General features: G+C 39.1%; 1 protein-coding gene across 1 annotated transcript in view; it reads left to right on the forward strand.

Moving 5' to 3' along the window:
* The window catches only part of LOC142159497 (uncharacterized), a 154526-nt gene extending 127766 nt beyond the window's left edge, over positions 1 to 26760 (forward strand). The window contains exons 18-26 of the mRNA XM_075214395.1: positions 468 to 539; positions 1163 to 1198; positions 2151 to 2195; positions 2284 to 2316; positions 10389 to 10535; positions 21686 to 21740; positions 24159 to 24347; positions 24742 to 24819; positions 25486 to 26760. Of these exons, the coding sequence (XP_075070496.1) occupies positions 468 to 539; positions 1163 to 1198; positions 2151 to 2195; positions 2284 to 2316; positions 10389 to 10535; positions 21686 to 21740; positions 24159 to 24347; positions 24742 to 24819; positions 25486 to 25676 (846 nt within the window). The 3' untranslated portion in view covers positions 25677 to 26760. The remainder of the gene's footprint in view (positions 1 to 467; positions 540 to 1162; positions 1199 to 2150; positions 2196 to 2283; positions 2317 to 10388; positions 10536 to 21685; positions 21741 to 24158; positions 24348 to 24741; positions 24820 to 25485) is intronic.
* The last annotated feature ends 1184 nt before the right edge of the window (positions 26761 to 27944 follow it).

A 27944-nucleotide genomic window follows, 5' to 3' on the forward strand; every position in this document is an offset into this window, starting at 1 on the left:
GAAGATTGAGTGCTGGAATCGTGTGTAACCCTATACAGTAAACACTTCCAAGTCACAAGTACGCAAAGTGCGGGTTGTGACTGGTAAAGGCAGTTAGGAGAGGTATTCTGACAAATTAGAGGTGATAAATTGTTTGACTGTGAAAATAGGATAAGATATTAAATCAGGGAGTAGCCAGAGGGGGCTATTCGTGACAAAAGGTATGATTTGCCATTCACACAGTGACATATGTATACTCTTAAATTACCACAAATGTAATTAGTATTTAGTATTTTACTCGTTATTTTACAAAGGCTAAATTCACATTGTAAATATGAGCCACAATAAATATGTTCTCCTCCCTGATAAGTTCCCCTTATTGTTATGTTTTCTAAATCGCTGCAACTATGACTTTCTATAGTACACAAAACAACATTATCCTAATAATAACAAAAATAACAATAATAAATGTTTATTTTACATTGTAGGGTCAAAGAGGAGACCCAGGTTTGCCTGGTTTGGAGGGTTCAATGGGGATCCAGGGACCAAAGGGACATAAGGTAACTAGCCTAGAGAAGTGAAACACATTTTGTCTACTTGTTGTTATTATATAAAAATTTACTGTATCATATTGTTAAAACAAATACACAGAATTTTCACTCATACATAGTAGTATTTTAATAGATAATAGTAATTAAATTAATAAAGTTTTTGTGACATTTTTGTGACATCTAATTACTAATTTACTCTTTCCCAAAAGCTATAGTGGCATAGAACAATGTTCTTTTTATACTATCAGAGTTTCTCCTGAATATGTCTCTTTCCTTACCATAGAATGCCAATGATATTAATAATTATTGATAGTGAAAAATAAGGAAGAGGTAGATAAAAAGGTAAATACATATTGAGAGCATTTCTGAAGCCAATGTCTAGTTTATTATAGGTATTTGAATGCCCTAATGAATGGAACAAAATCATTCTGATAGGTCCACTTTAATCCTGAACACATAATAGTATTAAACACAGTGCACATAAAGAAAGAAAACATAGAGAAATCTAAAGAAAACCTTGAAAAATACTTCACCTCTTTTTGTCGTAAGTATGAGCATTGCAATTCAGAAACGAAAAGAAAAACAATTGTACTAAATGAGAAGTGACTAATCTTTAAAAACAACTTTTTCAGGGGGACATCGGTGAGGAAGGATATAAAGGAGACCAGGTAAATTATTTGTAACCTGACTAGGTTATCTACTACCACTGCACACATGCCAAAAAAATGTCTGAGATCACTTTCGAGAAGACATTTTAAGCGGAAAAAATTATTAAAAAATGTATGAGCTTTGTTTAATATACAGGGGCAGCACGGTGGCTAAGTGGTTAGCACTTCTGCCTCACAGCACTGGGGTCATGAGTTCAATTCCCGACCATAGCCTTATCTGTGAGGAGTTTGTATGTTCTCCCCCTGTTTGAGTGGGTTTCCTCCTGGTTCTCCGGTTTCCTCCCACACTCCAAAACATACTGGTAGGTTAATTGGCTGCTAACAAATTCACCCTAGTCTATGTGTGTGTGTGTGTGTGTTAGGCAATTTAGACTGTAAGCCCCAATGGGGCAGGGACTGATGTGAATGGGTTCTCTGTTCAGCGCTGCAGAATTAGTGGCGCTATATAAATAAATGGTGATGATGATGATGATGATGATGACTCCACAATCTTCCTGTATCCGTTTGATAGGTTCTTCCTGTTACTGTTTTGCGCTGTTGGGAGACCCTACTCCTTCTACTCTCAAACTGTCAACCTGCAGCTTCCCATTTGCCTCTACTCCCCTCCCTTCATCAAGATACTACTCTTGGCACATGCTGCCCAGTTCTCACTAACATAATCAAAGATACCACAAGATCAACACACTAACCCCCTGAAATTCTCTGCACTTATGTGAACATTCCGGTGAACTAATTGGCTACAGGTTATTCTATGAGTTACATCTCCCACTATACTCCGAATCACTTTGTACATTCTTCTGTTGCTGTATTACTTTATATGTTGCTTGTTATCTCTGGACACCCTATATGTGGATTTTCCCACACTACAGATCTTCAGACCCCTCAAACACCTCTTTCTATTTATCTATTTTATGTTTTATTGTTTAATTTCTATATTGTCCATTTCTTGTAGGGAGAAAAGGGGGAAGCAGGCCAGCCTGGAATTGTAGGAATAAGGGTAAAACGTCTACTTTTACTTATCTCTATATAAAATATGAAATTTGTATGATATTAATAACTTTCTTTTGCTTACAAAATCCAAAAAGGGTGAAGAAGGCAGCAAGGGAGTCAAAGGAGAGGTAAGACGTCAATTTCATATTATAGACTGCAATTGCATTTTATATTACTCACAGCTAAGGGGAGTACCCACTGGCATTTGAACTATGCAACTTCAAAGGCCTGTGAAACCATATGTCAAATATGTTTAACATGAGGTTGTCCCCATTTGAGAGGTCAATTAATGTCAATCCATTGCCCGTAATGCACGTAGCTTTCCTTAAATACGCTCAATACGGCAGTGGGAAAACCACAATGCTCCTGAGAGCGTTTAAAATCGCAAGTGGGAATGGTGTTATTGGAACCAATGGGCTCTATTTCAATTTCACTTTTATGCACAAAATTGACCGCAGTGGCGTAAGTCGTTAACGTTTCCTTATTAAGGATGAATGATAAAACATCCAGTTTAGGGAAAAGATAATGATGCATCTGTATTCTTATATGCTGCTCCTCATTGCTTAATGTTATTTTGCTGTAAATTTGAGTTGCATATAATCCTGAATGCAATATAAACTTTAATATTGATCTTCCATGGCAGCATTAATTAAAAGTATGTGTGTTAAGTAGACAGCTGTAAAACATAAGAGTTGGCTGTATCTATATCACACTCATCACTGGATTGCTTATTAGAAAATGTGGAAAGGTTAAACCCAATGGGGAAAATTCAGATTGTACATCGTAGTTATCAAAAAACTGCCTACTCTATTAACCCCAGTCAGGGGACGGTAAAGTATCCTTCACCTCTTCCATTGCCCCAAACATTTTGGATCAATTGTTTCTTTATACTCTCTCATTACCTACCCTAGCTAATAAACATTCATTCACATCTCTCCATCATGCAACTACTCAGTTTAAAATCTCTCCTATTTACTGTCACCAAACTTCTCTCCAAACTCCTCTTCTTACTCCATCATCCTATTTCTCTCTCCCTGATTATAATTTCCCCTTCACCTCTTCCCTCCCCCACTAGTTTTTACACATGAACTGTTTTGTCTCCTGCACCCAACACACTCACCAGCCTACATAAACAGAAATAAACCTCACACCCACAAATCCTCCTTGCATGTCCTCTTTCTCACCCTGCTCCTTCTAATTGCTGCTGGTGATATCTTGCTTAACCCTGGGCCCTGCACAATCCCCATTATCTGCTTGCGCTCCTCGCTCTACCCCAAACCTTTACATCCATTCCGTACTTCCAATCACGCTTATCTTATCCACATATCTCCACTCCATCTCCTGTGTACTATGGAACACCAAATCTGTTTGTAACAAACTTACATCCATCTATTCATTTCCAAATCCCTCAACCTCCTTGGCATTACAGAAACTTGGCTCACCTTCTCTGACACTACATCCCCTGCAGCTCTCTCCTATGGGGGACCCTCCCTCAGCCATACTCCCAGACCCAGAAACAGACAAGGTGGTGGAGTAGGCATTCTACTCTTTCCAAGCTGCACCTTCCAAGTTATGTCCTCTGAACCCTCTCATTCTCTACCTTTGAAGTCTACACTATCCGTCTATTTTATCCTCTGCACCTTCATGTTGCTGTCATTTATCATCTCCCAGGTCCAGTTTCCGAACTCCTTGACAACTTTGCAGCCTGGCACACTTGTTTCCTATCCTTTGACCCTACTACACTCATACTAGGCGATTTCAACATTCCCATTGATAATCCCACTGTCTCTTCTGCCACTAAACTTCTTTCACTTACTTCCTCCTTTGGTCTCTCCCAGTGGACATCATCTCCCACCCACTGTGATGGGTGGGAGATGATGTCTTCTCCTGCTACTACTCCATCTCTAGTTTCACCAATTTAGCCTTCCCACTCTCCGAACACAACCTCTTTTCCTCCAGCCTCCCCTTACCTCATGCCCTTCCCCCTGCACCCAAATACACATGTACACATGTACACAACGAAACCTTAGTACTCTTAACCCAATCCACTTCTCATTTTCACTAAAACACCTTTTTTCTCCAATGACTGCATTGTCCTGCCCTAATCAGTCTGCTTCTTTCTATAGCAAAACACTTACTTCAGCACTAGACAATGCAGCTCCAGCTACTATATATAGTCTCCGACGATCCAAACCCCAGCCATGGCACAACAAACAGACCTGCTACCTGCAAAAGTGCTCCCGCACTGCAGAGTGCCACTGGAAGATAGTGCGTTCCTATCCCGATTTCCTCCACTATAAATTTATCCTTTCATCTTAAAGCATTGCATTTTCAATTGCCAAACAAGCATTATTCAAATCTCGAATATCCACCCAGTCTTCTAACCCATTTCGCCTCTTTGCCATTTTCAACTCACTTCTCTGCCCACCTACACCTCCTCCTCCTTCCTCCCTCATTGCCCATGATTTGCCACCTATTTCGAAGACAAAGTCCACTCACTATACCCACCTTTACCTACACTCCCCAATTCACCCTTAATTATTTCTCTCCAGTAACTGAAGACGAAGTCTCTGCACTCATTTTGTCATCTCACCCTACAACCTGTCCACTTGACTCTATTCCTTTCCAACTTCTCTGCTCTCTCTCCTCCAGTGCATGCCCACCTCTAACTCACCTCTTCAACCTGTCTCTCTCCACTGACACATTTCCATCCTCCTCTAAACATGCGCTCATCTCACCTATTCTAAAGAAACCATCTCTCAATCCAGCCTCTCTCTCCAACTACCGCCTTATTTCTCTCCTACCCTTTGCCTCTAAACTACTTGAGCGATTAGTGTACAAATGCCTGTCTCACTTTCTCTCCTCTCATTCCATTCTCGACTCTCTGCATCAGGCTTCCGCCTCCAACATTCCACTGAAACTGCTCTCACAAAAGTGACCAATGATTTACTTACTGCAAAATCTAAGGGTTATTTCTCCATACTCATTTTCCTGGACCTCTCTGCTGCTTTTGATACTGTTGATCACCCTTTTCTCCTACACACCCTTGTGACACAGCTCTGTCCTAGTTCACTTCCTACCTATCGAACCGCTTCTTTAGTGTTTCTACCTCTGGCACATCCTCCCCTCCGCTCCTACTGTTGGAGTCCCACAAGGCTCTGTTCTTGGCCCTTCACTTTTTTCATTGTACACCTCTAGGGGCACTAATTTGCTCATTCGGCCTCCAATGCCACCTCTACCCTAATGACACCCAAATCTATATCTCTTCCCCTGACCTCACTCCTTCTGTACTATCTTGTGGAATAAACTGTCATTCTGCTATCTCCACATGGATGTCCCAACGCTACCTAAAGCTCAACATGTCCAAAACTGAGCTTATTATCTTCCATCCTCCCAGAGTCACCACCTGCCCTCAGATCTCTCTCACTGTCAGTAACACCACTATTTCCTTGGTCTCCCAAGTCCGCTGTTTGTGTGTCACACTTGACTCCACCCTCTGCTTTATTCCTCACATCCAGACTCTCTCCCAGTCCTGTCGACTCCACCTTAAAAACATTGCCAGAATACAATTTTTTTCTTACTCAACATGCTACCAAAACTCTTATCCATTCTCATCTCCTTTCTTGACTATTGCAATCTCCTGCTATCTGCCATTCCTGACACCCATATATCCACACTTCAATCCATCCTAAATGCTGCTGCAAGACTGATCTTCCTCTCTCACCGTTCCACATCTGCTGCACCACTTTGCAAACCCTACACTGTGTCCCCCAGAATCAAATTCAAGTTACTCACCCTTACCTACAAATCCCTCAATAACACTGCCCCTGCATGCATCTCAAATCTCATATCAAAATACTCTCCCTCCTGCCCTCTTAGATCTACCTCTACCTCTACCTTTGTCTCATCTCTGGTAACCACCTCTCATTCCCGCTTACAAGATTTCTCCTGTGCTGCTCCCCACTGTCAGGCCGTAGGCCATTTGAGGAATGTAACAGAGCAAAACACTAACCGGTATTAGCACTACTGAACTAGTAGGTGCGGAGTCTAACGTACCCCCGGTGTTCGCCAGGGCCCCCTGAAAGGAGGTTTGGACTTCACTGCACAGGGTACGCAGGTCGCGGTCCTATTAGCCAGTTGCCGGTGTAGTGTAGAAGGGTCAGACGGTCCGGGTCACACCAATCTGGAATATGCGGTACCAAGGGAAATCCAAAGGAGTAGTCGCCAAGCCGGGGTCAAAGTACAATGTGGGTCACTCAGATAGTGGGATATTAGCCAAGCCGGGGTCACAACAGGAAAGCAGGAACAGTAGAACTCACAGGAGACCAGGAGCAAAGGAACCAGTAACACAGGCTAGTAGACCTATTACTCTGGCACCCTAATGGCGCCAGAGTCAGGTTTAAATAATGGTCAGGAGGACCTGATTGGCAGCAACAGGAAGCAGCAATTGGCGGAGGCAGCGGCGTCCCGTTGCCTAGCAACAGGACAGAGGAAAAGGCGCATGCGCCCAACAGCAAGGAGAACCCGGAAGAACTCCGGGGCAGCAAGCGGGGAGGTCAGACGTCCGTTCCCCGACTGACAGGGGATCAGCGGGAACAGCGTCTGACACCCACTTATGGAATTCCCTACCACACTCAGTCAGACTTTCCCACAGCCTTCAAATCTTTAGAAGCTCTTTGAAAACACAGGGGTTCAGGAATAGAAGTGACCCTTAGACTGCTTGTAAGCAGAGTATTGATCACTTTTGTGAGGGCAGTCTGGGCAGAAGCCCAATTGGTAAGATTTAATAAGGGAGTTAGAGAAATGAAAATGAAATAGGACATGTAATTCTGACTACTTATTCCTAATTTCTGGGTTTGAAAGATAATGTTGATTACTTAAAAATAATTTTTTTTTAATAACATAACAATGTTCAAAGCATATGTTATGATGGGGTAAATTCTGCTTGCACTACACCATGTCTGACATGAATCTACACTTCCCCACTCGCAAGGTCATGGGAATTAGAGTCAGTTGGCAATTATGCATGCCATCGACATCTGATTGTTATAAATGTAAAGCTAAAATGTTTGGAAGCATCCTAACCATACCGAAATTATACAAATTAAAATCCAAATGGTGGCTTTGGTGTATTATGTCGGTAGGGATATATTATGAAATATAGTAGTACAGTACTCACTCGGTAGCGGTCCTTATTCCAGCAGTGTAAATGTCGACACTTAACATGCCGACATGAAACTGTCTGCAGGCTAAATGCCAACACTTGCATTGTGTAGACAGGTGGACAATTTTCATGTCGGCAGGTTAAGTGCCGACATTTACACTGTCAGAATTATGTACCCGACCCGTCCTCAGTATTGTTCCGCCCCTGACATAGGCACATTGCTCCTATAATGTGCAATGAGTGGAGGCTTATTTGGGGCAAGTTTTTTTTATTGCTTTGCTCTGAAAGTTTTTGGAATCCCCCTTTAGAAATCCTGACTTTGCCCCTGAATGTTAAATCTTGGTGTTTACATTACATGTATATTAATTTGTGACTTAAAGAGCAGGACAACATGACATGTAAACTATGTTTGCATTTATATGTCTTTAGAATATGGAAAGCACGGACTGCGGTTTGTCTGTGAGAAGGAATCCATCACTACATAAAAATAGATGAAGTTTAGTGGTAGCACAAAGATATAGTTGTTATATTTCCAGTACATTGAACCACACAATAAACACTGGAACATATTACGGTGTATTGAATGCTATCTCTTGTAGCCAAATGTGAAGGCCTTAATAGCCTGCTCTACTCCACATTGCATTTAATGTTAAGTAAATAGCTTTAATATTTGCACATCAACCTATTAAAAGTTTTGTTTTTCCAGGCCTATACATGTTAACTAGGATATAATATTGAACTTTCCAAATGAAGGAAAATGTGTATGTATTATTTATGTAAAATAATGAATCATTAAAACAAGTTTTAATATTTTCCAAGTGACAGAAATATCAAGGAAACATAAAGGAAACCGATATTACCGTTATATACACTATGACCGTGATTTGTAAACAAGGTGCCTGCGTACATCTGACTGTATTTGTATTTTTTGCATCACAAGAATTTATGGTCCAATATGGAAAACTCTAAACACAAACTGGATATGTATTTGGGATTATTTTGAATTATATTTTAATTGCTAATTACTCATATTAGCTGTAATTCAGTTTACTTTTCAAACATAATCATATTCATTCATCCTTTCGCCTTTATATAATACAATATTGTTACATTAGCATGTCACTAAATGAATTATGTTGGATAGGTGTCTGCAAAGAGCTTGGATTTACTGCCATACAAATGAAAATAATGAAGTTTTATTAAACTTTAGAAACACAGATAGAAAGCGTACTGCTGGTCTTTGGCTGGTTCAAAATAGGGGAAATATATTTGAATAAATTACTAATTTGAAGAACTTGAGCCAGTTTGCACATAAGTGAAATGGCTCAAACAGGTTCAAGTTAAGTGTGAATAATGTGAATCATTTCTTTTATTTTAAATAGTGACTCTTGAATGCAAATAGTGAATTGCAAACACTACTAATTTTAAAAAAATATATATATAAATTTTATATTAATTAAATATAATATGATTTGTGTTTACATTTACAAAAACAAAAAACACAAATTTTAATGCAAACTTCAAACAATGAGCCTTGAACATGATTGGCAAACCTTGAATGTGTACTGCGAATGTGCAATGCAACTGGCAAACGTAAATTTTGAATTGGAAGTTCCAACCACGGTACACACATTTTGCATGTTTTAAGGTATTTGTTGGGGGGAATTGCTCAGATTATGTAAAAATAATCATGTCAAATATTATTGAGTGTTTAATTTTTTGTGTTTTTGTGCATTTTCCCTGGTTTACCATAGGTACTTTATGACAAATAAAAATGTAATTCAATAGAAAATTATAGAATAATTACTCACCAAACTGATGTAGCAAAACCATGAAAATGGGCCTGGGTAGAATTTACACTACAACAAATACATATAAATGGAAAGCCACAAGTGCACTGATATATGGTACATGTGATGTTGTGTTTAATTGGTCAATATTAATTTATATTTATTAATATAGTACAAGCAAAGCAACCTTTATTCTGGTATGACTATAATCATTAGTTGTACTAAAACTGACCTGATTTACTTAATCAGTTTGTATGTGAATACATTTTTCTGTTCTTTCTTTAGTATATCTATTAATAATTTAATAAATAAATGCTTCATGTAATCATTTTTTATAATCTCATTGATTTTAACATAATGCCTTAGCATAACATGCGAGTAGCAATCACAAGCTATTACTTAGCTATCACCACCGTCAGAGCAATGAAGTATAGCATAAACATCACAATGATGTAAAAAAATATCTTGGAAATGGCAAAAACAGCAAAACAATACTGACTGTACAACAGTTTCTCCAAACCTTGGTACCCACAATTCCATATATTGTGTTTGAGAGGAAGTCTATTTGTAACAGAGTGTATGTCACACGTGTTATTTTTTTGGACAAATTGACATTCGTTAACACATTTATTTTTATTTGTTCTTCAAAGCTTTTGTGTATGAGCCCTTTAAGTATGTATAGTAGTCTTTATAATTATTTTAAATTCATTTTCAGTAAATGTTTTCCCCATATAACAAATAATGTACTGTAATTGCCTCTTGTTTCCAATTGCCTTTCCAGCTTGGGGTAATCATTTTATATACACCTTGTACTATATTTGTAGGAGATTTTCACATACAAAATCTATTATAGATTAGGTGAGATAATCCCTGTTTTGGTTTCCTGTGTCACAGTCACATGTGCCTCCTATTGTGTACCGTCTGATTTCTTCCCTGACTGTTACTGACCAAAGCGAGTCCACTATCACTCTTATTAGTGACAGAGTTAATCAGTCAAATGACAAGAACAGCAGCTGCACTAAAGTCATGCAATTTATCTCTCAAATAAGATACAATCCTGAATGCAGCATGGTTCTGCACTGATAATTAATTTACATTTCCATTAAACGTGTCAGAATGGATACGTTGATGACATTCCCTATATCATTTTGAATACTTTTTGGTACATAGTACAGCTGTCTGTCTGTAAAACTCTTCCCTGTCCTGTGCCTCTGATTATCCTAACAACTATTGTTGTGGGTTTCAGAAAGGTGAAACCGGTGACCTTGGTGATAAAGGGCTGGATGGTAAGAATGGAGTAACCGGTATGCCAGGACCACAAGGCCCTCGTGGTTTTCCAGGTGAAGGAGGGCCTCAAGGAAGATCTGGAATACCTGGCATTCCTGGAAAACCGGTAAGTAAATATTAATTGATGATGAACAAATACTAGATTTCAGAATGGAATGATATCTCAATGTTGCAACAGCAGTCAACTCTATATTTCAGTATGAAAACTAGTTAGAGTGATTTAACTTGTAAAATTTAAGCTGGCAACCATGACAACTGCTTCCATGTCAGCAAATCCTCTGGATTAGTCAGTCTCATGATATCCTTGTGATCAAGAGGGACCCGATGCAAAGCATACTAACTTGTAGTTTTAAATAAAAAGGTAGACAGCACCATGTCACAAAATGAAACTTTCAATATGTTCAAAATCCTTCTGTGCAGTTGGAAACCCAGAAAGAGCGGAAAAACATATAGTGTATATTAGAGGTGAAATGCCTCACAAATTACATATCTATAGCCACTCACCTGATAAAGGTGAGATTAACATTCTATAATTAGGTGTTCCTTCATGTGTCAAATTCCCAAATGAAATATCATAGAAAAGAACAAATGTATATCATAGTTTAGATTGTATAAAAAAATATTATAAATATTTGCAGAGTGAATATACTCACCTGTTTCTGGTGAAACCACATTTTTAACCCGAGTGAATAGATAAGAAAGAAAAATAAAAGAGTGAACTTTGTGCTACAAGTGAACATATTATCCCCCAAAAAATTGAAATAATACCCATCACACATATTCAAATACTCAATGTTTCTTACCTTCAACCACTCTCCTCAGCTAACATACTGTATGTTACCCATGAGAGAGGTATACATAGTGCTCTCTTTTGAAGGGATTAGACATGTCTTTCTGAATTTCCAATGGTATGAAAGAGGTTTTAATCCTAAAACCAAAAAAAGTAAATAGTACAATACCATTAATCAGTTAGATAAAAAATGCACTTGCAATTCGGAAGGATCTCAGTATTCGTGGCATTAAAAAAGAGCCCATTTGCCGTTTGCAAGGTTGAAATGGTCACTCCTAATTAAATACATCCTTCAGTATTTCAAAGTCTTTGATAGATCAGCCATGTGTTTCACTGTGTTTTGTGAACAGGCTACTCACTTCTTATGCAAGTGGTGTGCCCAAGTGCTACTGACCTGGTTGTCATTGCCCTAACATGAATTGAAGGTCATTCAGGAGTGGTGAGCCTGTTCTTATATTTGATTTGGTCTGATTTGGCAGTGGTATTAGTTTGGTATCTCTTACATGAACAGTAGGGCAAGATTTTGTATTATTGGTGGAAATTTTATAACTTTGTTGTAATCTTTGTATGATTCTAATGCTTTGACCCAGCCAAGTGTAACTGAACACTTTCATTGTGTATGGTATATTTAACCTGATTTGTTACCTTCTTAAAATAAATACCAAGATCTAATTTATAATGGGGAACATGACTTATTGAGCACAAGTAAATAAAATCTGCTACTTGCAAGGAATAATATGAGTCTCCACTATTACTATCTGAGCTACGTCTTACACTGTCCTGTGGACAGAGCGGTTACCATAAATGACTGCATTTGCAAATGTATATTTGGTAGTGAGCTGATTTACCATTTAATATTTAACATTTGAATTATGCCAAAAAAAGTGCTTTAATCCTCAGTAGCAAATCAACCTCATTTGCATTTTCTCATGTAATTTTTCAAGTACAGCTTAGAAAACAAAGACAAGTGTCTGCAGCAAGAAATAGAGTGACACTTGGCCATTTTGAAGCTCAACTAACTTGCCTGCAACTATTGTGTATGTCGTTTGGACAGTAGGTTCCTCACAGATAGAGAGGGGCTTATAGTTATTAAGAATTTATTTGGTTTACTGTATTAATTACTTTATTGCCTAATGAAACTTGCAGTGGCTTGTTGCATCATATTTCTAAACTTCTGTAAGCTAAGTGCTACCGCTTACCCCTAAAGGTGGTATCTGCAACCTGTTCTCATGACAATACTTATACTTCAAATATATTATCTCCGTTACAATGGACATTACCAAGCATAAATGTATGTCATATGTTTGTTATACTCTCAGCTCCTTCCATTCTACAGACTGAAACAAATGCTGGAATGTCAATCATGGTGTAATTCAGGGGTTCTCAACTCAAATCCTCAAGTACCTCCAACAGGTCATGTTTTCAGGATTTCTGTCTGTGGAAACAGGTGAGATAATTACTGATCCAGGAAAATAGATTATCTCACCTTTGCATTATTAAAGAAATCCTGAAAACATGATGGGTCTGATTCATTAAAGAATACAAAGTGAACACAATTTGTTTTAAAAAAACTGATGAAAAATGCAAGCAGGGATGCTCATATTCAAAAAGGAGCAGATCTCGGGAAACGTTTCTAGTTGAATATGAGTGTAAGTAAGCTCTGCCTGTACGGCACTTGCCGTATGCAGAAAGACATAACATACTGCACAATACATATGTATATATAAAGTTCCATCAGGACGCACAGATTAAAAAATATTATTAAATGCATTAACACCTGTAAATAATATAGTCATTAATGAAAAAACATATTTTGTCCCAGGAAATATTTATCATGATGTTATTGATGATTACTGTACATAAAATGCATTTTTACAGTTGCTTTTGATTGCAAACACATGTTCTAGCATGTATACACAGCTGTCATCACTATCACACTCTGCACTTACACCTGCCCTGCAGCTGGACCAAGTGTTACGGATGAAAATCACATACCTCAGAGATGCCCAGAGCTTGAATCAGACAGATGCGCGTGTGCTCGACCTTGGCACCACACTGTACATTGCCAATGTTCATATGCCCTTTCCTTCCCCCATTCTGCCCATGACATCATAACCTGTCGGAAATGTCCTTTGCATTTGAAGATGAATTGGATGTCCAGTCAAAAGGACTTCTGGGGCACACAAAGTGCATGAGATGTTGATGCTCACTTGCACTTGGACATCATTGTCCTTCTCTTTGAGCACTATCACATAGAGCTCATGGAAAAGAGAAAGGAAATCATGCAGAACTGATTTTCTCTTTAAATAGTGCTGTTAGTGTCTGCAGCGAGTGTAGTAATGGCAACTGGCATCTTGCACCAATCATGAGGCAGGAGGCGCCTCCTCGCTCTGAGCTGAGCAACAACAACCAGCGTCTTCTTTGTGTGCTGTTAGCCTAGCCTTAGCCTAGTCAGCTGTTAATTAATGAAGAGCTTTCTGAACATATATTATTCATTAGACTGGACTCCCTCTCATTGGTACCACAATATTTATAAACCACTTCCTTTCTACCACCTTTTCTGGGGACAGTTTAGTCTGAACCACTGAACAGTGCCTGCATATCCTGTAGTGACCTTCTGTTTTGACCCGACCATGCATTGGACTTTCCTACTTTCTCCTACCGTTGACCTCAGCTTGTTTTTGAATTTGCTATTACCTCTGTCTGCCTTGACCTCTACCTTCATGTAGACACTACCTGCCTTCTTTCCTGTCCTGTCCATTTATTTAGCAATATCTAGACTTAATAAGCCCCTATTACCACGAGTTAAGATCTGAGGGCAACAAAGAACTGTGGAACGGAAATGTGTTCCTTGGAAAGGGGGCAAAGACCTTGTGAAGTGGTACTAGGGGTTTTAATATTTAAACCAATATTGCAATAACAAGCACACTGCTGTTTTTTTAATGAGTTCTGCATATGCAGCAGAACTGCTTATTCAAGTAACGGCAGAAATAGACATAATGTTTTGCACATGTGTATAGCCTCTTTAGTAACTACAGTGCCATACCTAACACCTTAAGTAATGCGTTACTTAAGATTTAAGCAAATTACATTGATTAGGGTAGCCAATTGCATTCAGCATATGTACTTTCCAAAGTGTTTTTATGTATTAAGAGTAGAGATGTTCACTGACCCCCTGTTCTGGTTTTGGTTTTGGATCTGGATTAACTTCGTGTGTTGGTTTTGATTTTGGTAAAACCGCCCTTGCGTGTTTTGGTTTTGAATCCCTATATTTTTCTAAATCCCTATTTTTTTTGCTAAAATCACATAATTTTGCTTTTTTTCCCCCTAAATTATTATTAACCTCAATAACAATAATTTCAGGTCATTTGTCAATTTTGACCACCTCACAGGTCACAATATTATTTTCATACACTTTCAAACAAAGACTGCAGCAGTTCTTGCCAGTGATAACAAGAAGGTCATTGTCATGCCTGGGCATAAGACCAAAAAATCCACCACTTATGTGTGGAATTATTTTTACTCAAATCCTGACAACAGTTGTCTAGCCATTTGTAACATTGTAAAGCCACAGTCAGTATAGGTAGGGACCTTAACCATCTAGGAACCTCATCCATGTTATGCCATTTGAAGTGAGTTCATGGAAAGCTTTTGTGAAAATCAGAAACTTATGTTAAAAAATAACAACCTACCACAGGTACTATTGACTGTTTACATATATCACCGTGTGCCTATAATTGTAGTTACCCCTGGCAACTGCCTAAGAACTGTTACCCCTAAATCTCCGGACTCTCACTGGTAATGTGTGTTGCAATTACCCCTGGCAACCGCCTAAGAACTATTTCCCTAAAATTTCTGGACTCTCACCAGTACTGTGGGTTGTAGCTACCTTTGTCTACTGCCTATGTTCAGTTTCATCATCCTTACCTATCACTGCAAGCTCCATTCCTTTCCTGCAGCCAAGTCTGTCCCCACCACTAGGGGCAACAGTGAATACCAGACTTTCGGAGCAGACTCCGGGTTTTGCTGTACTGGCTGGAGGGGTTCCTAACAAGCATTACATCAAAGTACACAGACTTCTGTGATGTTGGATTCCAGCGGGGAGGAATTAGTATTGTTTGAGGATGATGTACATGCTGAAGAGGGTGAATATGATGGCAGTGTAGATTACAGGTGCTGAGATCTAGCTGAAAGAAGGGAGCTAGCTGATGCTGGTATGCTTAGTAATATTTTGGGTAGAATGACATATTGGCAATTTTATGTTTTTCTACAGTAAACTTTCACCTTTACTAGAGAGATGTTTTTTTCTTTAAAAAGGTACAAGCTTTTTACTTACATTTTTGTTTTCCTGACTATACACTTGAACATAGGCTTTAGCACATGAGGTAGAGGGATTAGTATCATCATGACTGAGACTGGAGAGTGACAAGAACAATGCCACCCCTCCTGTTTCTGTATGAGTTATGGCACAGTAGAATGTCACTGAAGACTTTTAAGAACACTGACAGCCCTATTATTACAATTTCTGTTTTAGCACCGAACCCTGCCACCTCTCCTGTTTCTGAGTGAGCTATGGTACAGTAAAATGTAACTGCAGATTTAGAAAACCAAGCCTGCCAGCCCTATTATTTATATTTAAACAATGACAATAGCAATGGAGCTTTCCTTAGTGTCACTGGAGACTTTGAAGAACACTGCTACCCCCTCCTCTTTCTCTTCTACCTATGACACTGCCCAACTGCATTAGAGACTGCCAAGAACTGTGCTACTTCTGTGTCCCTCTGTGAAATAGCGCTGGATCGCCGTGGAGGGCGGTACTTATAGAATCCAAAACTTGCGAGATTCGATGAAGTAACAATGATGTTTCGCCTCGTTTTCAATTCCGAGGGTGCGTGAAAGTACCAAGCCGGCTGTGGAGGTGGCGCCTGACAATACTCGCCCCTTCTCTCTCGGGCACAGCCACAAGATCCTTCAGAAATCTCGTTAATAGACGTGTGGCATGCAGGTGATCTTTTTTGACCCACGACCTCTCCTCAGGCCCGTAGCTCTTCCATTGAATCAGGCATTGACGCTTGCCTCAAAAAGTACAGGTCTTTAAAATACATTCAACTTCAAATTCTTCGCCCTGGATAGTTTTGAATGGAGGTGGTGAAGAGGCATTATTGGAGAATTGATTGAGAATAAGTTGGTTTAACAAGGAAATGTGGAAAGTGTTATGTACCCGAAGGGAGACAGGTAACTGGTTACAGGATTGATAACATGGGTAATCGTGAAAGGACTAATATAGCGAGGTGCAAATTTCATAACAGGGACCTTAAGTCTGAGGTTGCGGGTGGCGAGCCACACTTTATCGCCTACCTGAAGTACAGGTAAATTCCTCCGATTGCGATCTGCAAATAGTTTATATCGGTCCGTGGCCTGTCGTAACTTGGATTGAACCTGGGACCAGATTTAGGAGAAATTGCAAACCATATTCTGAGCGGCTGATTTATTAAGGAACGTAAGTGCGGATACGCGCTGTAATTTGCAAAAAAATCGTCCTGCGAATGCACAGAACTGGACCATACACCAATGAATGCAGCAACGTTCCAATTCATCTTTGAGCGCAAAGCCCTATGATTTTATAGACGGAACAGGAGGGGAATAGAGGTATGCACATAGTCAAAGTACAGTAAGGACGTGCTAAGCTCGAGCTCATACAAACCCTAGCAACAGCCCTTGATCAAGTTGCTCCAGCGAATAGTCATACTCCACATCAACTTCAATGTCAGCCGCAGCACAGTAAAGTAACACGAAATCTTCAAAAACTTGCCTGTAAAGCAGAAGGTCACTGGTATATATCTTTTACCTCTAATGATTTCTTCACATATACTTCTATCTACCACTCCTATCGAAATGCTCTGGACACTGCAAAGCAGTAATAACATTCAATCATCTCAGGCTTCTAACACCAAACACCTTTTTAACACATTTAAATCTCTTCTCAACCCTCCCACCCCAAACCCTCTGACTACTATAAGTGCCCAGGATCTTGTTTCCTACTTCCAAGAACAAGATTGATAATATCAAACTAGAAATGGCATCATCTTCCTCAACAAGCAATCAGCTCAATTCCTTCCCAGCACCCTTTGACACCCTCTCTTCATTTGATCCCACAAATAAAGATGAAGTATCTACTCTCTTATCTTCCTACTCTACCTGCTGTCCTCTTGATTCTATACCCTCACAAATCGGTAGATCCCTGTGTCCTGTGCTCATTCCACCTCTAACTAAAATCTGTAAAGTCCATTACCCTCTTCTAATTCTCCTGGATCTCCCTGCTGCATTTGACACTGTTGACCATTCTCTTCTCATACAAATGCTACAACCCCTAGGTCTTCAAGATACTGTTCTATCCTGATTCACATCCTACCTTTCTAATCAATCTTTCAGTGTTAAATTTTTTGAATCTACTTATCCTCTGCATCCTTTATCAGTTGGAGTACCACAAGGCTCAGTACTAGGTTTTCTGCTGTTCTCTATCTACACCACTTCTGTAAGAAAACTAATAAGCTCCTTTGGATTTCAATATCATCTCTATGCAGATGATACCCAAATTCTCCTCCTGATCAAATTCTCCTCCTGATCTCCTGCCTGGGGTCTTTATCAAGGTGTCACCTTGATAAAGACCCCAGGCGGGTCGAAACGCGTCTGTGGGGACCTGAAATTCGGTACTTTGACTGCTATAATAGATGTGGAGCTGTGCTATCCATTGAGAGGTGACCAGTCTAAAGACCCTATTATATGTGTAGATCACCAGCTCGATCTGGTAAACAGCCAATTTACACCTTTTCAGGATCCATGCTTCTTTTTGACTCTATATGTACTATGTACTTCTAAAGACCCTATTATATGTGCAGATCGCCATCTTGCTCTGAAGATTGAAAATATCTACACGAAAGAAACCCTTTATAGTGTGATGAACTAATTCTGTGAGAATATTTCAATAATGCGAGCATTCTTCTTTGGAATATATTGACTGTATATCATATACAAGTGTTTACCATTAGCGCCTTTTGAAAGTGTTATTTTATACATTATTGTTTATTACTGTGTTTGTCCCCAATTGTAAAGCGCTATGGAATTTGCTGCCACTATATAAATAAATAATCATGATGATATCCAGCGTCCAATTCAAGCTTTGGGCATTTCAATGATAATGGTAAAAATGCATTTTATGTACAGTAGACATTAATAACATCTTAATAAATGTATTTTAAGGAAAAAAAAATGTTTTTAGTGATAAGGATAGCCTGGTAGTTTCTCTGTATATGGAAGCACTATCTAATTCTTACAGTGCCTTAAATGAGCAGTTGCCCACATGCAATATAGGGAGTGTATTGCTATCTGCCTAAATAATAACTCCGAACTAAGTCTGGATTTATTGGAGTATTATTAACATGATGAGATTAGCTGCCAATTTCATTAAGATTAAAGTAGTGCAGACAGCGAGAACGCCGATGCGCATTTCGCTTAGGTCTGCTTTTTGCCTTGGAAAAAGTAGACCTAAGCAAAATCCTTATCACAGAGTTAGCTTAGTGTATATAGAAGGGTCTCTGCTTGCTTTAATAAAACAGCATTAATTTAAATGCCAACATACTCCATAATCTGAGAATTATAGGTTGAGGATAATCTGTTGCAACATATTTCTGCCTACAGCATAAATCCACATATAAATAGAGAAGATTTTCTGTGCAGACAGCAATTTATTTTAATTTGTTTTATATTTTGCTTATTTTAACTAATCCTTAAATAAAAGTTATATTTTATTAAAGCAACAATAATAGAAGCTGGTGTGCACCTGCAAATTAAGTTCTTTCTTCCTTTCTCTTTATATGTAAGTTTAAGGTAGAACCCCATATCTACTGATAACTGGATATAATATAAACTCATTAGAATATATTGGGTAACAGCTTCTCATGATTTAGAGTGACAGTATCCTTTTCTTTTGATTCCCAAGAATTTCAAGGCAGATGCACTCCACGGTCCTCAACCCCTCAGACTCACAGGCACCTTTACCCAATAAATCCATTATTAATCCTGAAAATATCTTGGCATTTACCCAGTCTTCCATCAAGACTCCTCCTGCTGGTCTCTCCTTTGTTGACGTCCATCTACACTGTAAATTGCTAAATTGGGACATAGCTTGAAATTTGTAGGACATGCTGGTGTTAAGAAAACAATGGCACTTCTCTCCCAGTCTTATTGGTGGCCGTCATTGATTCCTGATGTACGGAAGTTCATTCAGGCCTCCTGCTCCCGCTCCCCATTGTTGAACATCCTTGGTCCAGCATGAGTATGGATTTTATTACTGACCTTCCTAGCAGTCTTGGTCATACTTTTATTTGATTTTCCAAATTCACTAATTTTGTTCCTCTCAAAGGTCTACCTTCTGCTTCTGAATTGGCATCTTTGTTCATTCTTCGTATTTTCCGCCTGCATTGTTGCCCTAAGGAGATCATCTCTGATCGTGTGGAACAGTTTGTTTCTAGTTTTTGGAGGACCTACTGCAAACTCCTGGGAATCTTTTTAAAGTTCTCCTCCAGATAGCATCCCCAGACGAATGGTCAAACTAAGCGGGTCAACCAGGATTTGGAAGCTTACATTCAATACTTTTGTTCCGAACAGCAATCTGTTTGTAGTAAATGTCTTCCTTGGGCAGAATTCTCCCACAATAATCACTTGCATGAATCCACAGGTATGTCCCGTTTCTTCATTTTATTCAGGAGATACCCGATTCTGCCTACCTTCTCGGACCAACCTGACCCCATAGTACCGTCAGCTCAAGATTTGGTTCACGACTTTTTCACAATCTGGTCTCTGTTGCAAATCAAGTTGCAGCACTCTCTGGATCGTTACGAACACTTTGCAGATAGTCATCGAAAATACATCCCTGCACTTCACATTGGGGATAAAGTGTGGCTTTGTACTTGAAACCTTAAACTCAAAATGCCGTCCATGAAATTTGCACCTCATTACATTGGACCCTATCTTGTTATTCAAGCCCTGAACTCCATTACCTACAAACTCCGGTTGCCTCCTTCCCTCCGAGTACACAACTATTTTTATATTTCTTTACTTAAACTTCTTGTCATTATTGAGTTCTCAAAAAAAAACACCTCCTCCCCCTCCCTTTAGGACTATGACTGGGGATGATTTTGAAGTTGAAATCATTCTAAGAGTCTTTCATGGCAAACCACAGTTTTTGGTTCACTGGAAGGGCTACGGGCCTGAGGAGAGATCCTGAGTCATGCCCCTCGTCTTCTGGTCCGGTTTTTGAGGGAAGAGGCCTCAAGTCCGGAAAAAAAGGAGGGGGTACGTTCAGTACATCCCATACCTAGCAATGGGACGTACTGAACGGTCAGGTGTATCTGACCGCCGAAATCATCCACCACCTATCAGGGGAAATGTTTAGCTTTATATGGCACCTCCTGCCACCTATCTATGCCAGAGTATTGGTTTCACCAACTCCAGCGTGCTATCTCCTGCTTCCCTGCTCCTATTATTATCCATTGGTTCCTGACTCCTGGCTTGTTCCTGACCTCTCTCTGCCCTGCGATTTGGCTCCGTTTGATTACCTGGATTCTGACCTCTGCTTGTTTTTGACCTCTGGATCTCCCCTTGCACTGCGCTACCGATTGGCACCTGATCCGGACTTTACGACCATTCCTGCTCTCTCCCACTGCACTGTTAACTAGCTGGGAGAACCGTGAACTGCGCACGTCACGCAGCCAAGCATAAACCTCCTTGTGGGGGTCCCTGGTGAATACCGGGGGTGCGTTAGACTCCACGCATCAACATCAGTCAGCGGCACCCTCAAAGTCATACCGTGACACAGGTGACATAAATAAATTATTTTTTCTTCTTATGTGCGTTCTTTTGTGACTTAATATTCCACATAATTATTGGACGTATACTGCAGTGTATTGTCTGTTAGAGCAGAGTGCACCTAGACCAATATTTAACAACAGACGTATCTTTACATCCAGTCCTTGTTGAATATGGACATGCATGTGCATACATTAACTTTGAGTGCCTTAATGTATCAGGCCCATATTCTGATTCATTAAGGTACTGCAGTATTAATTCTTCCTATACAGAATCCTATTTTTAACACTATTGAATCCAAATGGGCATGGGTAGCCAAAAGTGAGAAGAACATTGCTAAAAAGTGGAACATTTTTTTAAAGAGCACGAGAAATATTATTTTAGAAAGAAACACAAACCGCTAAGTTTATCTTCTGTTTCTCTCTCTTTTATTAAGCAGCTCTGATGTTGGGATCAAGATGTGTTATAAATTGTATAGTTTTAAAAAGTTCAATGCAAGTGACTAAGGCAACTATAACACTGAAACATAAGTATAAATTAAAATTAATGTAATTACCTATAATAATATTCTAAAATGATAAATTATTTTTCTATTACAGGGAAAATCCATGACAGATGACCAAGTTATGAAGCTGTGCAGTAATATGTTGCGTGGTAAGTTGTATGTACTTGTGTGGAGAAGATCTGCGATGTGTTCCTGCATATTATATTATAGCATGTAATTTAACACACCCTGTTCTTTATATATATATAGTACAGAACATCATATATATATAATGAGTTCAGAATATATATACATATATATATATATATATATATATATATATATATATATATATATATATATATATATATATATATGAGACATGAGTGCTGTCTATTAGATGTGTCGTATTTCTGTGTTTTGTTATATGGGTTTTTTACATCATGCACACTTGGATGGTACAAATGGTGTTGCATTGAAAGTATAACAGGACTTTTGATTACTGGTACTCCCTGAGTACTCGTTAAAATAAACTCGGGGCAGGAGAGAAAAAGTTGCCACCCTCTAATATCACAAATAAGTTCTCTCCATCCTTTGAATCTCATTTAAATATGCTGCATTTAGCAACAGATGTCCTACTCAGGCCAGCTCCTCTCATCAGAAGATATCTTTGCACACTCACATGTGCCGGCAACTTGATGGTATGAACAGATGCATTTGTGCAAAGTAGGCACATGACATTTCAAAATGAAATGTGCTGCAGGGGAATATTTTTGCTCATATATGGCCAATAAAAGTCCATCCCATTAGTATTAAATTATATCACTGAGCCCCGCTCAACATGAATCTCTAATGGTACAAGTAAAAATGGGTACTGGACAATACAAACATATGGCAGCATTTAAAGATCAGCATATAATGGTAGAGAATTTTACTGAATAAATTTTATTTCCCTCCTCTATACTGTACCATATTTAAATAGAAATTTTAAAGATGTTTTGCTAGTGGTGCATGTATACACTCAGTGGCCACTATATTAGGTACACTTTATTAGTACTGGGTTGGACCCCCTTTGTCACCAGAACAGCCCTAATGCTTTGTGCCATGGATTCAAGTAGGTGCTAGAATCTTTCCTTAGAGATTCTGATCCATGTTGACATGATCACTTCACTGCAAATTTGTCAGCTGCACATTCATGCTGCAATTCTCCCATTCTACCACATCCCAAAGGTGTTCTATTGGATTGATATCTGGTGACTGTGAAGGCCATTTAAGTACACTGAACTCACGTTTGTGGAACTAGCTTGAGATGATGTGTGCTTTGTGACATGGTGCATTATCTTGCTGGAAGTAGCCGTTAAAAGATCGGTAGACTGTGGCCATAACAGATTGCACACAGTCAATAACAATGCTGGTTGGGGAATTTAAGCAATGCTTAATTGGTATTAATGTGTACTAATAAAACACTCCCCACATGATTATACAACCACCACCAGCCTCCATCGTTGACACAAGACAAGATGAATCTATGGATTCATGTTGTCTTCGACAAATTCTGACCCTACCATTTGCATATCTCTGCAGAAAACGAGATCTGCCAGGCCAGGAGATGTTTTTCAGATCTTCAACTTTTCTGTTTTGGTGATCATGTGCCCACTGTAGCCTCAATGTCCCGTTCTTAGCTGACAGAATGGAACTCAATGTGGTCTTCTGCTGCTGTAGCCCATCCACTTCAAGGTTTGAAGTGCTGTGCCTATAGAGATGCTCTTTTCCATACCACTATTGTAACGCATGGTTATTTGAGCTAATGTCTCCTTCCTGTCAGTTTTAACCAGCCTGACCATTTTCTTCTGACCGCCCTCATCAACCAGCCGTTTTTGCCTAAAGAACTGCCACTCATTGTATGTTTTTTGTTTTGCGCACCTTTCTCTGTATTCTCTTCAGACTGTTGTGCATGAAAATCCCATGAGATCAGCAAATGCTAAGAGATTCAAGCCAATGGTTACTGAGTGTGTATATCATTGTACATGTGCGTACAGTAAAACACTACATATAATTATTAAAATGGCTATCCTAAATAAATCCTAACTTATATAAATAGATACAAATAAATACATACTGTACACTTAAGAGTAATTTACTGTATTGTTTAGATACCAGTAATGGGTCCATATGTTATATCACCCTTTGGATTTAGAGTTAACCTAAGTAATTCTCCATGAGGTGTTGTATGGAGAGGACAAGATGTGGTACATAGACTGTTAGATGGGGCAGGTGATTTTCAAATATTAAAAATAGAAAATGTTTTAATAATGTATTACTCCTTCATGATTTGCATTTGTCTTGATATTATTTGAAGGTAGATATGGCTTAATTTACATTCATCGTGTAAATTACCTGTAATAACCCTCATCAAACGCTTTCCAGTTTGCTTTTCTGCCTGTCACTAACAGATAGACAGAAATGCATGTTGGCAATACAAGGATTCTTGAGAATATTGAACTGCTGTTCCAAAATTTGTGCTCAAATCAAACACACATATTGATTTTATTTATATTCAGTTTAATGTATTAAACCTTACTTTCTAGCACAGTTGCCATCCTTACTTCAAAACTTGAGCCCTAGCTGCCCGCCATGTGAAGGAAAACAAGGCTTCCCTGGGTTACCAGGCATCCAAGGCAGGCCTGGTGAACGAGGACCACCAGGATACCCTGGGAGAGGAGGCAGACCTGGCTATCCAGGGATTCAGGGATTACCAGGACCCCAGGCAATAAAAGGTGATTTTTTTATTGCGTGTCTTGTTTGTACACGACTGTAATAACCCATGAAAACATAATATCAATAGTCTTGGGAATCATTGGTTCCTGTTCCTTTTGGGTGTTCTTCACCATCCGACATTGTTGACTTTCTTGTCAGTATACACTCTTAGCACCATTACATATGTCACTAAATTAGAATGCAATTATTTAAAGGACACTACTTGCAAGGTCATTTTTTGAGCAAAACAAAAAGCCAAAAACTTTTAGGGGGCATCCAATTTCACCCAGCTGTGATTAGAGCAGGTCACAACTGGTTCTACCAATAAGAAGACATTGGTTTAGCTATTACATATATGTGCAAATAAGTCTGGAAATATTTTTACATACTAGAGGTTATTTCTTTTTCTTACAGGAGATACAGGACAAAAAGGAAATAAAGGTTCTAAAGGTGAACACAGCATAGGACAGCCTGGACCACCTGGACCTCCAGGTAATTCATCTAAAGAAATCATAAAATGTTGTTCAGACGTGACGTTTCTTACAACTGTATTTTAAATAAAGCAGAAATTACCCCTCTAACATGTTGATGTGCTTTGTGTTGTTATTGGCAGATAGCAGATTTAGTGATACAAGGCAACATATAAGTATAGTATAGGCAAATCTAGGAAAACTTTAGTCATTGATGGATGGCAATTATATTCATATGCACAAAAAAATTTTTTACAACTATGCAGGCATAGTATAAAAATGTACACATTGGTCTTCTTCACACGTATCTCCCCCTTGTGCCGTTCTTGGCTTAGGCTGAGGCGAATCCCCCCCATGTGCCTCTCTATGCTTAGGTAGTGGGCTGGCAGGCATAGGCATAGTGCAACAAGGGCGTGTTAATGTTGTTGCTCTCTGTGTTCTAGGAGACATATCTGTTGTGGCTGCTTCCCCTGGTGTAAGATCACCACTGATGATTGTGCGCATTTTACTATTCCAAGTCACACATATCTTAAGATATGCGTGGCCTGCAATACAAAGTAAAGTACAGAATGCAATTTGCACTTATTTACTGTAAGTGTAAATTGTGTCCACACCTACATGACCCCCTGAATCTTTAAAGACAGGATAGGACCACATTTTAAATCAAACCTTTATTGTTATCTGGCAGGACCACCTGGAATAAATGGGAGCAATGGAGAAGGACATTCAGGCCCTCCAGGGAACCCAGGGAAAAATGGAGTACCCGGACCTCAAGGAAAACATGGATCACCTGGACCTGCTGGCGTTTGTGACATGTCTTTGTGTCTCCCTGCATACGGAGTAAGGGATGACCCTTTCAGAAAAGGACCTAACTTCTGAAGCAGAGACTGTTTGCTTATTTTTAGGACTTAATCCTGTTTACCACCTCAGGAAAATGAAATCGACCCTCCTATTTTAATGCACTGCAAAGGTTTTATTCAATATACATCATTGCACTGAAATCTGCACATCTTGCAGTTTCTTCCTCTTTGGTAGCATTGTGAAAAGACTTTCATTTCCCAGGTTAAAGCAGACTTTTATATGGCGTTAATTAACTGCAAAGTAGTTGTATCTGTTCATATGTTGAGTATAGTAGCATTACATGTGAACTTATCGGACATGCCCTGGAAGCTCTGGATCAGAGTTGCTAAACCAATGTTTGGTAGATGGGTTAAATAAATTGGGATGTACAGCTATGAGATCTATGAGATTTGAAGCTTTCCAACTATGACATTTTTCTTCATATAAAAGTCATGTCTGTCTTTTCTCTTCTGATAAAATGATTTATCAGTGCTTCTGACAGTAGGAGCCGGCCCTTGGTAATCATCACAGTGTGTATAAAATGTACTCAAAGAACATTTTTTTTCCTTTCTGTTTTTTGGAACATTAAGAATAATGAATTTCTGGAAAGAGATCCCATGCCTGTACACATCTAGGTAATAACTTAAATGTAACGGTTAGTTTACAAAGTAAAGGTAAAATGCCTCCATTCATTGATACAAAAAAATTACCCCAAAAAATAAGACATCAGTCTGATTTTTATAGCTGCCATACTAGCTGGCTTCTGGCATTTTGTCAGCCCTGATGTGCACCATCACTATTTTTTCTCTTTAAATCCATAGTTCCCTCACTTCAGCTTAAATTAGATTGGACATCTACAGCACTTTTATGCATCTGTGGCTTATCCAGGAAGAGCTGCGTTCTGCTGCAGAATGGTTACAGATTTAAAACAGCTTTAATATAATAGTCATTGATCCCAGTAGAGAAAAGTATACAACTGTGTTTTTATTGAGCACTGGATGTATCACAGCTTTCTATATTTTTTAGCGGTCATTGTTCATCATTTAATTTGAATGGCAGTTGTTTTTCAATTATAAACTTTTCAAGCTGCATTCACCAACTAGCTGAATGCAGCTCCGGCTGAACGAATCCTAGGTGCAAGTAAGCACCTGTGCATCAAATAGTTTCATACAATGTTCCTTGTAGACCAAGTCATATGGATGTAAAATAATCTGAGGAATAGAATATATGCTACAATTGTATCACTAACATTACATGCAGAGGTAATAACTATCATATCCTCTTTTACTAACCTAATTGCTAGGATGTAAATATTTCTTCAGCTAATCATTTATTATACGTTTAAGTTTGTATTGTTTCTTGTTTAAAGTAAGCGGAAATAAGTGACACAGGAGAAGTAGAAACAGAGATATTACACACCTGCCCATTCTGGGAACCATTTACAGTTAGGGCAGCTAGAAGGTGCTATTATCACTTTGTTAAAACCATGTTGCCCAGCAGGAAGGGGATTTAAAATGTGCAGGCTGATATTGAGCATTCTAAATTGCAGTGTAACAATCATCATCATCATCAGCAGCAGTTATTTATATAGTGCCACTGATTCCGCAGCGCTGTACAGAGAACTCATTCACATCGGTTCCTGCCCCATTGGAGCTTACAGTCTAAATTCCCTAACATACACAGCCAGACAGACAGAGAGAGACTAGAGTCAACTCTGATAGCAGCCAATTAACCTACTATTATGCTTTTTTGGAGTGTGGGAGGAAACTGGAGCACCCGGAGGAAACCCACGCAAACACAGGGAGAAGATACAAACTCCACACAGATAAGGCCTTGGTCGGGAATTCAACTCGTGACCCCAGCGCTGTGAGGCAAAAGTGCTAACCACTGAGCCACCGTGCTGCCCACAATAGAGCTGGCCGGTATCTGTGTGCTACATGCAAAAGACAGTATTTTCCCTTGTATTACAATGCGGTTTGTTATTGTACAAATCTGTACCCCTTAGCTGGATTATTCCTAACCTTGATGAGCTGCCAGACATCACCATGTTGCCTGATTGCACTAATTTCTGAACATCACAGATTTTCCTGCGCACCTCTGTGGGGTCAGTGATGTTACATCGCCACAGAGTACATTTAGGAGGCATCCCATGGCACATTGCTTGGAATTGAATTCCCCCCTCTATGTTAAAAATAGGCACATATAAAAATGCAAAAACATTCATATTAAATATTTTAAACAAGGTTAGTTACCGCATTGAGACAGACATGACAAGAATTATTGTCAAAATTAGCAATATTTCTAAAA

Source organism: Mixophyes fleayi, chromosome 5 (assembly GCF_038048845.1).
Source record: "Mixophyes fleayi isolate aMixFle1 chromosome 5, aMixFle1.hap1, whole genome shotgun sequence".
Lineage (NCBI taxonomy): Eukaryota > Metazoa > Chordata > Amphibia > Anura > Limnodynastidae > Mixophyes > Mixophyes fleayi.